This window comes from Paramormyrops kingsleyae, chromosome 13, assembly GCF_048594095.1.
Source record: "Paramormyrops kingsleyae isolate MSU_618 chromosome 13, PKINGS_0.4, whole genome shotgun sequence".
Classification (NCBI taxonomy): domain Eukaryota; kingdom Metazoa; phylum Chordata; class Actinopteri; order Osteoglossiformes; family Mormyridae; genus Paramormyrops; species Paramormyrops kingsleyae.
The window spans coordinates 30,371,285-30,383,759 of record NC_132809.1 but is presented as its reverse complement, the minus strand read 5'-3'; the positions used below and the strand labels follow the sequence as shown (position 1 = coordinate 30,383,759).

Sequence of the window (12,475 nt, the reverse complement as noted above, 5' to 3'; positions counted from 1 at the left end):
AGGTCATGCTTGTCCCTCCCTCAGACGCCGGCAGAAATGCGGGACTGCGGACGTCTGTCCGACGTTAACGTTTTAATCGAAGACTTGCCGGGAACGAAGTGCACGAGTGCAGCAACCCTGCCGTACATTGCACCTTCCTCCTAATTTCTTGGTACTTTTTGAATTTTTAATGTTTCTTTATTCATAATCGTTTTAACTATTATTATTATTTGCATTTATTGAGTGGGGAATGACAGAGACCTCACAGAAAGCAAAATGCTCTGACGGGCCAGCACGAAGCCACTGATACCAGAGGTTTCCACAAGGACAACCATAATGACACAAAGAGCATTAAAAACAAGCATGTCCAGTAAATCAAGCTGAAAATCCTTTTGAGGATATTTCTATAATTAGAACCTGGTGTCAGACCAAGAGGACCATGGCACATGGGAGTGGCTGGCTGGGTCCAGCCTGAAGAGGTCTCACTATGTGACGCAAAGCGAAGCAGACAGAGCGGAGTGAGGTCCTCAAGCTGGTCCACTTTCATCACCCGGCCCGGCGCAGAGATGGAGACAGGCGTAATGGGAGGCACTTACTGAATGCCCGTCTACTGCCAATCATTCAGGGCTGCAATTTCCCTCCCCCCACCACATTACGGAATGTGACCCAGTGTGCCCACAACCGTAGGTAACCACCTTGGGTAATGACACCACTACCCAGCTGGTAAGACTGACCTCGGGGTGAGGCACTCCACAGCCGTCCGCAGCAGGGCATGCTTTCACTACCCTCTCGACTGCCCACACGCACAGAGACCGGCAGCGCCGGTGTAGCCCCGCCTCCCCAGAGCTGCGCGCCTCCCGCTCTCGGCCTCTCGGTCGGCTCTCTTCATTCGAGAGCGTCGTCGGGGGGGGGGGGCTCATCGATCTGGCCGTGGCCGATCGATGCTGCGACCGGTGAGTCTCTCTGAATCTGATAATGACTCTCAGCGTGACACAGAGCCTGGTGCAGCTGTAATTGATACGTCCCTCCAGGAGGGGGCGCAAGGCCACGAGCCTGTGCTGTTTAATCGGTGAATGTGGGGGCGGAGCCTGTCACCAGGCACCCGCCACACCTCCGAACCTCTGCAGCCAGCCCTACACTGGACCACGCTGCAAGAACTCTTAGTATGTCCTGATGCTAAAGTGACTAGGAAAACCAATGAGTCTGACCCAGAGCTCAGCAGAGGGAGGGAGCTGTGTGTGTGGAGGGGGGGGGGCGTGATTCAGTTGATATCTACATTGTCATTGTTTTCTTAAAACTGGTTATAAGAGAAAGCGTGGGTAAGTGTGGCATGCCTAAGGGCTCGTGGGAAATATGGCTCCATCACATTACAAGGGCAGGCACCAGGCGGTACGTCGAACCGGGGGGGGGGGCTGGGGTGGTGGCTGAGGGAGAAGACAGCAAATCAGATGTACGTCGCCGTGGCTCCTCTCCGGGCAGTGTGCCGGAGAGGAAGATGGGGGGGGGGGGACGTCACTTTCAATCAAGGCCCCTTTCGGCCCCCGGCCCCGTGAGCGTGTGAGCTGCCTGACCCCCGTCTACGGATCTCGCCGCGCTCCTCCAGTGGGGCTGGCCGGCACAGTCTCCGCCCACAGTTGGCGCACGCCTCTCGCTGGTCGTTTGTCTTCCGTCGATCCCGGAGGGGTCGTTAGGGGTCCGACACGGGGGGGGGGGGGGGGGGGTAACGCCGAGTGCTCGCTTGTGCTGGCTAATCGAGCCGTGCCAGTCTTAGCAAGCAGTCGGTGAAGAGGAGCAGGGAGGGGGATGTCAGGGAGGGGGGGGAACATAGGAGACCCTTTCACAGAACCACAGGCTGCCCCCCCCCCTTTTTTTTTTGTGAAAAATCACCTTTGTCACGGGCTCTCTTAGTGCGGCTTTTTTTAGAGCGCTTGACGGTCTTCCAGGGCTGGACTCTAACAGATGGGCCACTCTTTCAGTCACACGCTCCCGGCTTCCACCTCAGAGAGGCGCCAGGCCCGCATGGGAGAGCGCTGCAAATAAGTGCCCCCCCCCTGCAATGCCCCAGTGTGCCCTGTGTCCTGCTTCTCCTTTCCTCCGCCCCCTGATGCCCACCCCTCAGGTTTAACACTGCCAGCCGGGCAGTCAGCCTGGACGTACCAAGTGGTCATCCCTGGGGGACCCCCCCCCGCCCAACCAGAGGCCTTCAGCAGAGCCAAGACCTGACAGACACACACAATGATGTCACCCTTTCATAGACTCTGGCACGAAACAAAGCTGCTTCACTCTCCACGACTGTCAAAGCACTTTTTTCATTGCCCACGCTGACCTCTGACCCGCTGGAGCTAGAGGACACGCTCACACACGCACACACTCAAACTGAAGGGACAGAAAATGCTACCAATGGCCTCATGACCTGTGGTGGCGCCCCCTGCTGGTGTACCCTAAACCAGCTATGGGAGTGTAAGGTGCTGTGTGAGAAATCATGTGATAATCCTGCAGAACACAAACACACCAGCTTCCACTGATCACTGGGGTATGACGTCATTGTGCCTCACACCTAAGATGAGGGCTGGTGGGGGCAGGGGGGCGGGGGCGGGGGCTTTGATGGTGCCGGACCAGGCCTCTCATGTTCTGTCAGGAGTGTGATTTATGGGGAGCGGCTGTGTCAGACTGTGTGGGGAGTATGGGGAAGCAGGAGAGACCCCCACCTGTGAGTCCTCTAAATTCCAAGGGGGAGACGGACGGGGGGGAGGGGGGGCTCGCTGCTGTATCCTGATTCTGTGTTTCATACTTACTGTGTCTTTGGCTCTGCTGTTTCAAGCATACATGTGCAAATGCAAACCTCTGCCAGCAGACACACAAGGCAGTGCACAGAGCCAGGAGTGCAGGCCTCACAGCTTAATGCACAAAGCCAGGAGTGCAGGCCTCACAGCTTAATGCACAAAGCCAGGAGTGCAGGCCTCACAACTTAATGCACAGAGCCAGGAGTGCAGGCCTCACAGCTTAATGCACAGCGACACACAGCAGCACACAGCTTAATGCACAGCGACACACAGCTAAATGCACAGCGACACACAGCGGCACACAGCTAAATGCACAGCGGCACACAGCTAAATGCACATCGACACACAGCTAAATGCACATCGACACACTGCGGCACACAGCTAAATGCACAGCAACACACAGCTAAATGCACAGCAGCACACAGCAGCACACAGCTAAATGCACAGCATCAAATATCTCACAGCTAAACAGTGGCACACAGATGCACAATGGTACACAGATACAATGGCACACAGTTAAACATATCAGCACACAGCAGCATACAGGGACACACAGCTAAACACAGCGTTGCACAGATATACAGAGGCACATAGCTAAACAGAGGCACATAGATACACACAGTGGCACACAGCTAAACACAGAGGTACACGGTGGGACACACCTAATTACAGAGGCGTACAGGTACACACAGCGGCACACAGATACACACAGTGGCTCACAGATACACAGAGGCACACAGCTAAACAAACACAGGCACACAGCTAAACAAACACAGACACACAGCTAAACTCAGTCACGCAGATAAACACAGATAAAAACAGATAGAACATACAGCCAAACCCAATCACACATTGTTAAACACAAAAATGGCTAAATCCATACTAACACAGACATATAAAGCTAGACACCTCACACAGACAAACACACACACCTCACACAGCAAACAGATAGACTGAAATACCTCATACAGACACACACCTCACATAGCAAAACTACACACCTCGCACATTCATGCACACAGCTAATCACCTACCCACACACCCCTCAGCTGACCACGTGCCCCCAGTACTGCCGCACCTGCGACCCCCCAAAGCTACACCCCCCCCCCCCAAATACCAATAGCCAGTAATGGGAAGGATTTGCTTATACGAGGGCCTGATCCTGATCCGTCCAGCGAGATCCACACGGCAGAGACCGGCGCTTCCGTAAGGGCCCTCTGCCCTGGCACGCCGTGAGCCTGGTCCTGTGGGGGTTATAACCTTCCCATCTAACGACACAATCAAATGAAAGTGAGCGGGAGGCGGGGGGAGAGGAGAGGAGAGGAGAGGAGAGAGGGAGCGTCAGGGGCAGAACAATAAGTGGTCAGACGCCTCGCCCTGCTTCTCCCTGCTCAGACGCCTGCTCCCACAATGCACCACTTTAGCCTAATTTATCTGAGCCGCTTCCTGTCAGAGCCCCCCCACATAAAGCCACACGCGTCCGCACAGGCAGCCGCGCAGCTCACGGCTACTGACAGATCACCAAGGAAACGACCCCCCACTCTAAAAGCGAACATCGCCCAGGGGTCACTGGGATTACTTAACGTGACGCTGCTTTGGAGGTCTGGAGATAACTAGAGGCGAGCCCCTGTGACCTCACATACGCCCCCCCCGTCCCCCCGCATGGGCACTGCCGGTGCACACTGCCGTTCGCCAGCCAATCAGCCAGCGCGGTGAGGGAGGGGGCCCCGAATCGGTGTTTACCTGCACAGACAGCCTCCGAGGTCCCAGGTCTAATAACACAGACTGTCACAGCCAGCGCCCCGGCTGCTGGTACAGTGGAGGCTGGGCCACTGAGGTGCCTAAACCAAATTCCGCAATGTCTGGACCGCCACGACGAGCAAACAGCGCCCACCCACCCATGTGCTCGTGCCGAACCCGAGAAAATGCAGGCACGCACTTTTCTGGGTACACACAGAGGCATGCTGGGATACGCACACGCATGGCGCGGTACTGCGTACGCGAGTAAACACCGCCGCTCGAGCCTCTGCCTTCACGGCCCTTAGAGAAACCGTCACCCAGCGTGGGGCCCCCGTGCGGTTACTGTGGAAACGGGAGAATCACCTGAATGGCGCCCCCTATGTGTGAACGGTGGCCATTACGTCACTCTGCAACAATATTTGGAGATCAGTGTGGGCCTCGCAGGTTTCAGCACCTTCCAATATTGGGGGGCGGGAGTCAACAAGCCAAATCCACCCCTCCCCCCAACCTCTCAAACTGCTGACTGTAGTTAAATATTTACAAGCGATAAAGGAAGCGGAGTATACACATGGAGGGGAGGGTAGCAGGCTGGGAGGGGGTTACTGCTGCCCCCCGGAGGACAGAATTAAAACCAGCAAAGTGTAAAGATCAGCCATGCTGTCAGAGAATGACAGAGGACCACGGAAGGGGGACTGGGGTTGGAGGGGGGGCAGTGGGGGGCGACGGGCACCTGGGGGATGCAAACAGCACACAAACAACGAGATTGTGGAGTTTAAACAAAGCCTCGAGATCCGCCAGGCCAGACTTAATGCTGCTGATCAGGAGGAAAACACAAGTTATTTACCAGCTTACGTCTGCAGTATTTATGGGGCACGAGGGAGCGGCACAGGGGAGAGGAGAGAGGGTAAAATATGCATGGGAGGGGGCGGCTGACACGTTCCAGCGAACCGAAGGAGGACCGAGAGAAGGAGAAGGAGAGAGAGAAGGAGAGAGGGAAGGAGAGAGGCGTAGGGACACATCCCACCAACCACAAGCTATGGAAACCATCTTTCCGCAGCAGAGTGAGAGGCAAGAGTGATCGTCTCTGCTCGCGGGCCCCCGAGGCCCTAGCCCCCACTCTGACCCCCAATCCCCCCCCCCCCCCCCAACTAGGCTGGACTATGGCCAGGCCATGAGGGCAGGCAGGCTTGGGGGGGGGGGCACCGGCATGGAGGCGGGGCCAGAGGGCCTGCACGCTGTTTGAGCGGTTGGTGTTTACCTGTGCGAGGCTGGGCCGCGGGCCGGGTCGGACAGTGACCGACAGGGTCCAGTGCTCCTCCTGCAGCTAAATGGGCCGTGCGGCCATATGGGCTCGGCCACCGGCTCTACATCACTGTCACGGCGGCCCGGGGGGAGCATCCCAGCGCCCGGCCCCGAGATCTAGGTCAGATCCAGGAGGGGAGCCGCAGGGGTCTGCTGGCTCCCCCGCATCCTCTGGGGGGCAGTATAGAGGGCAGGTAACAGGGGGCTGGATACTGGAAGGCTGGTCCTACACCCCTATCCTTCCCCCACCCTCCATTCGGAGCCAACCTGCCACCCAGTGAACCAGGCCAGTTCTTGGGTCTGCTCCCCATACCTCAAGATGATGTACACCCCTACAGGCCCCAGACCCTGGCCCTCACCTGCCCCCCCCCCCAGGACTGAATAATGGAGCCCGCACCTCCCCTCAATCCATCAGGACAGTAACGACCCGGCTGGGCCCAAGCTACGCCGAAGAGGAGGGGGGTGGGGCAGGGTGGGGTGTGAATTACCGCTTCCTGATGGAGAGGGTGTTGGTGGGGGGGGGGGGGGGGGGATTGCACGCTGAAAAACACCACACGCCAGTGTGTAAGGGCATTAGGTCCCTGAAACTGGGCTGAAGTTTGTCCAAGCCTTTAAAGGAGGGGAAGAGTGAGACGTTATGATTGAGACTTTAAGAGTGAGACTTTAAGAGTGTTAACATCAAAATAACCAGGATTCAGTGCAGAGCCCTGGCCAGCGGCCATATGCGTGACCTGCGGAAAGCTCAACCTGACCTGAAGGGACGCCAGAGGTGTTGGGGTGGGTAGACCACGCGGAAGCTGTAGACCACGCGGAAGCTGTAGACCACGCGGAAGCTGTAGACCACGCGGAAGCTGCACGGGCAGGTTCACACCCGAGCGACCCACAGACCCAGCACCGGTGTCCTGAAATACACACCCAGCCCTGGAACTGCCCATCACGGGGTTCTGGGGCTCCGGCCTGAGCGAAGGACCCCCGTTAGCAAGGGGGGGGGGGGGACTGTTGGAAGCCGCAGGGGCACCTCAGGCCCAGAGAAGAGGAGCAAGACACACATGAAGAGTTTGGGTGGTTTCACAGCTCCCCGACTTAACCCACTCTTACTACAGTAATTAGAGCAGATTCCTGAGCTGTGGGGCTGGGAGGCGAGGGGGCCGGGGGGGGGCGCTGGCTGAGCGAAGGGGAGGGTTAGGTCTGTAGGGGTTCTGATTGATTAACGGTGCAGCAGAGTCAGTCACTGTGCCTAATCGTTACTGGCACTGAGGACGCTCCTCGTTTTCTCCGTTAGCGGCCACTGCTAATTACCATGCCACCATGTGACCGGCTCTCCTTGTTGGGTGCGACGCTGCCCAGCTCACACCCATTCGGAAAGGGTTCCTTAGGAATTAATAGGGACTCCAACCCAAAGAGCTGGGATAATAGCTACTGTGAACGTGCACGTTTGATTGTGCACGTGTGAGACTGCACAAGTGGGCATTCACGCGTGGGTACATACTTGTGAGACTGCACAAGTGGGCATTCACGCGTGGGTATATACTTGTGAGAATGCACAAGTGGACATTCACGTTTGGGTACATAGGTGTTGAAGTACATGTTTGGGAGTGCACGTATGAGCGTTCATGTGTGGTTGTGCACAAGTGGGCATTCACGTATGCGTGCACATGTGTGGGACTATGATGGGCATTCACGTGTTGGAGTGAATGTGTGAGCATTTATGCATGGCCTTTAACGTATGAGAGTGCACATGTGGCCATCTGGAGTGTGGAGATATGAAGCAGAATGGCCGGAGAGGGATGCAATGTCCTCGAGAAGAGTCCTGCCCCCACGTCACTACAACACACGCTGCTCTGACAGGAACAGTGCGGCGTGACAGAGTGCCGCACTCCTATTGGTCAGTCGCCACGCTCCTATTGGTTAGCTGCTGTGCCAGGCAGCGACAGAGGCCAGACATGACTTGATGAGGAAACATGGGGACAAGGGGGCTAAGGAGACGCTGCTTGTTGCAAACCCAGGGGCGCTACGGAGGCCGAATTACCTTAGCGGTGCCGGAAGCCGGACGCTAATTTTAATCATGACATAGTGAAGGGATTAGACACGTGCACAGGCACACCACACACGCACAGAACCGTCAGACAGAAGGCAGGAACCACACCGGTTCTGGCCCTGGTCTGCCGTAGCTGCTCTGCCTCGGCTGTTAAGGCAGGGTGGCACAGAACGATCTCGTCACACCTCATTGACCACGCCCACTCACATGGGACGGAAAGCAAGGTGAGGTGTGGCGGGGGGGGGGGGGGGCGTCCTACCTGGAGCTCCGTCTGGAAGAAGAACTTCTGAGGACACTGGGAGCAGTCGTAGATCTTGTCCTCTTGCCCGTGGACAGCGAAGATGTGCTGCTGCAGCTTGTTGGCCTGGACAAAGACTGCAGGCAGGGGGAGGGGGGAGGGAACACGGGCATTAGCGGGCGGGGGGGGGCATGAATCACACACTGGTATGCAGGGCAGCACGAGTCCAGCAGCTGAAGCAGCAGCACAGGCAGGATGGGATGGAGACACTGCAGCCTGAACCGAATCTGAAGGGGGGAGGGGGGGGGGTGTATCCCCAACAGAGCTCAGACACCTATCAATAAGTCATGCGTCTCTCTTCCTCCATTTTTAATTCAGTCACTGTTCCTCTGTGTTTGTTTATTTCCTTTCATCTCTAACGAGGGGGGAGGGTGTAGGGGTCCCATTTTACTGTAGCTGAGACCGCCTTCCTTTAGAGTTAGGGGGGGGTAGCGCACGAGGTACACGGATGAGGGCGGGGTCTAACGGGGCGTTGGGTCCGGCAGTAGGCAGAGACAAATGGCGTGAAGGGAGTGACAGGCGGACATTCTGCGGATAATGCAGGCGACCCGACGCGGCCTGGGCCCTGAGATTCATGGTGCGATTCTGGCCGTCGGCGAGTTACGCAGATCCGGGCCCTGGTCACGCCACATGCATTAAAGACATATTCCCGGAGGACCGCAGACCAGCAGATCCCGTCAGCACGGAACCCCACCCGTCCGGGCCATCTGTAATTCCGGTTCCGTTCCGCGTGGGGGTGCAAATCCCCAAAGTGACATGCGTAAACCCCTTCACGGTAACGCCTCCATTCGCAGGGCTGGCCACTCGTCTCCACGGTTACTCCTGCTCTGGCTGCTTTACAGCGAATCGATCGTTAACGTCGTTCAATTAAAGAGTGAAGCAGGAGGGGGGGCCTGGGACAGCGAGGCGGGGGCATGGTGTGGGTGGGGGCATTAAAATCGCAGAGGAGAGACCAACAGATAAACAAACGAACAAACAAACTAAAATGTGCAGCGGCTGTTGTGAGCAGTGAAAGCTATGGATTCACAGAGTGATTTCAGTGGTAAGTGAAGCCACTGCCTTTAATTAAATACAGTATTAATAATATGTAAAATATTAATTTATTATAAATGGGGCAACTGCCACACATTTAAATCGAGTTTCAGATGCTTGTGTGTGTGTGTGTCTGTCTGGCAATACGCAAGTGAGTTTGCGTAGTGCGGATGTGTGTGTGTGTGGGTGTGTGTGGGTGTGTGCCCACATGGTCTCCCTCCACATGCTCTTCTCAGAGACGCGAGACGCGCACGCATGCACACACACACACACACACACACACGGGCCGAACACCTTGACCGCCCTCGAACCCGCAGCCCTACCTGTGAAGCAGACGGGACACTTGAAGGTGCCGCCCATGCCCTCAAAGCTGTGTTCGATCAGGTGGCACAGGAGCTTGGCCGGGGAGTCGAACATCTGGTTACACAGCTTGCACTCGTGATTGATACCCTCCTCTGGAATGAAAAAAAGAGGAGAAGAGGAGAAAAAAAAAGTTCAAATGATACAACTTGTTAGCCGCACGGAGGATCGGACAGACAGGAGGGACACGCACACACACGCCACACGCACACACACGCTACACGGACACACACGCCACACGCCCACGCATCGCGCCTACCCCCGGCCTGCTCGACTGATCTTACATCTGGAAGAAGCAGCGGCGCCCGGAATGGCGACCCGAAATCGGGCTGCAACGTCCCGCCACGCACCGAGCCGGGCCCCGTCTGGCCTCTGGGCCGCTCGCCTTCTCCGGGCCGGGCCCCGCCCCCTCCGTGCCCCCCACCCCCAGCCCGTGCTGTTCCTTTCCTGGCCGGTAATTGCCTGACACCCCCTGGAAGTCCAGGCCGTCTGCCCTCCCTGGTCGTCGTGCTATTTTAAGCTGTGGTGGATGACATCACCTCCCCCCGCAGCGGTGCCCCCCCCCGGGGGCGGATGAAAGGTGGGCGTCGGATCCTGGCTGGGCGCCTCCGGTCCGTCTTATCGGCCTGGCGCCACACAGGACAGAGAGCTCCTGGCTCGCCGTCCCATCAGATGGCATCCGCTGTGCCTAACCTCCCCCCCTCACAACCCCCCCCCCCCCCCAGGCCACCACGCTCCATTGCTCTGCGCAGGTGGATGCGACACGCTGCTCGCAGCCCCGTTGCTTAGCGTGGGGGACTGCGCAGGGTTAATAAAGTGCTCAATCACTACACCCCCCCCCCCCAATTCCTCTGATTCCAATCTCTTCCCTGACTCAAAGCCCCACACAAGGGTGCACTAATCCCTTTCTGAATAGAGAGGAAGAGAGGAGAATCTGAGATAGGAGGGGGGAGGGAGGGCTGGGGGGAAAAGAGAAACTTGGTGAGGGGGTGGGGCGGGGGGGTGGAAGTGGCCTGTTTATAACCCCACTCCCCCCGCCCCCACTGATAATTGGCAGGCCGGAGTTGCTTGCGAGGACCAGATAAGAGTGGCAGCGGATTCGTGGTTGGGGGGGAAGGACAATAGGCTGGATCGGTACTGCGTACGGCAGGGGTCACGTGACCATCGGCACCGCGTAGGCCTCCGGTCACATGACCAGGCGGCCGGACGAAACAGACACGCCGCACATGCTGCGTAGGAGGAAGGAGAGATGGGGCAGAGTAATGGGGGGGGGGGGGTGGGGGGGGACCGTCACGCAACCCACACTGGGACCGGGGGGGGTTAGGGCGTCTGCAGGAGCCGCTCTAAGCATGATACACACAGGAGCTCACAGGAGCTGGCATGCCACGCCCGTGCCCGATGCCACAAATGGAAGGTTCTGCAAAGTGAGAACGGGACGGTTTGGCCAAAGCGATGTACAGGTGAGGCTGCGAGTGTCTCACAAACATACGGCCGTCAAGGAGCCGCGCGGCTGAATGTCCGATGAGCGGCCAGGTGCACGTTGGCATCAGCGCTGATGCTACACGCTACGCTAAAACCGTCGCTAAAATGAGGGCCCGTCTACCCATCGCCCCACATGCATCCCATCACCGTTACATATGAAAGGACCAGATTTCTGTGCCAACGTGTGATATGGACACGACTGCCAATGTGGAAATTATGAGCATGATGTTCTGGTCCCGGTTATCGGTTAAGTAGCAGCACCCTCGAGGTGCAGGGCAGGTTAGAGAAGTGTTCTCCAGTCCAGTCCTCGGGGGCCTGCATTTCTTTGTTCCCTCCCAGCTCCCAGGGAGGGAGCAAAAATGTGGACTGTCAGGGAGGGAGCAAAAATGTGGACTGTCAGGGAGGGAGCAAAAATGTGGACTGCCTGGCAGGGAGCAAAAATGTGGACTGTCTGGCAGGGAGCAAAAATGTGGACTGTCTACAGGTCCCCAAAGACCACGTTGGGAAACACTGGGTTAGAGTGATGTGGAGGGGGGGGGGGGGCTGGGTGACAAAGCTGTTAGCGACTCATTATATATGCAGAGAGAAAAGAGGAGGTATGAAAAAGGGGTGAAGAAACGTTTAACTCTGAATGGGGGGGGGGGGGGGGGGGGGATTGGGATAACATCAGCTCCTAAGGTATGAACTGGCTTAATTGAGAGATGGTGTGAGGCCTCGAAATGTATGTGGAAGAACTGATGGGGAGGGGGGGAGGGAGGAGGAGGAGGAGGAAGTGGAGGGAGAGAGAGATGGGGGGGGAGACACTGTATTTATTAAGATTTGTTATTCTACAGCCACAGGCCTGACTCCTGTGCAAACACAGGCTCTGTGTCTGCAGCTAATTGACCAGGGGGACCAGGTGGCTCCCCACATCCCAGGGGGATGTCCTGCCAGTGGGGGGCTCCCCCCCCCCACTTCGAACTGCCACCTCCCCCCCTCCCAAAAACCCTACAGCATGCACAGGCACACAAATGAGCTCCTGAGGAGGCAGCGGGCCACGGCCCAAGGGGCAACCCCCCGTGCCCCTCTCTACGCCCCCCACGCCAGCCCCATGGTCCAACCTGGTCCGCAATTGATGGCCTGGACAGTGTGAGTGGCACCCTGGGAACAGATTTGGTGGGGGTGGGGGGGGAAGTGGCTGAGTTGGAGGCGATGAGAGGGGGGATGGGGGTGGTGGTGGGGGGTGCGCTCCTATGGGGGCCGGTGTGAGGTGGGTTTCCATGGCAACGATGGGGAAGAAAGGCAGGCTGAGCTTGACCTGTGGTGGAGGGGCGCAGCGCCGGCCGAAACACACGCGCACACCCCCACGCGGCGTCTCGCACACGCACGCACGCTTCCTCAAAAACACCGCCTTGATGTCTCTCTCTCCCGGTCAGATCCGGGCTCCGCCGACGCCGTGGAGCAGCGCGCTCCGGCACGGCC

The 12,475-nt window shown here is 57.6% G+C and overlaps 1 protein-coding gene across 4 annotated transcripts in view; it reads right to left on the bottom strand.

Moving 5' to 3' along the window:
• Positions 1 to 12,475, bottom strand: part of znf423 (zinc finger protein 423) — a 101,440-nt gene that overhangs the window by 1,744 nt on the left and 87,221 nt on the right. For all 4 annotated transcript variants that reach the window (XM_023827308.2, XM_023827310.2, XM_023827311.2 and 1 more), the window contains 2 exons: positions 9,496 to 9,627; positions 8,102 to 8,217 (listed from right to left, as the gene is read on the bottom strand). In XM_023827308.2, the coding sequence (XP_023683076.1) occupies positions 8,102 to 8,217; positions 9,496 to 9,627 (248 nt within the window). The remainder of the gene's footprint in view (positions 1 to 8,101; positions 8,218 to 9,495; positions 9,628 to 12,475) is intronic.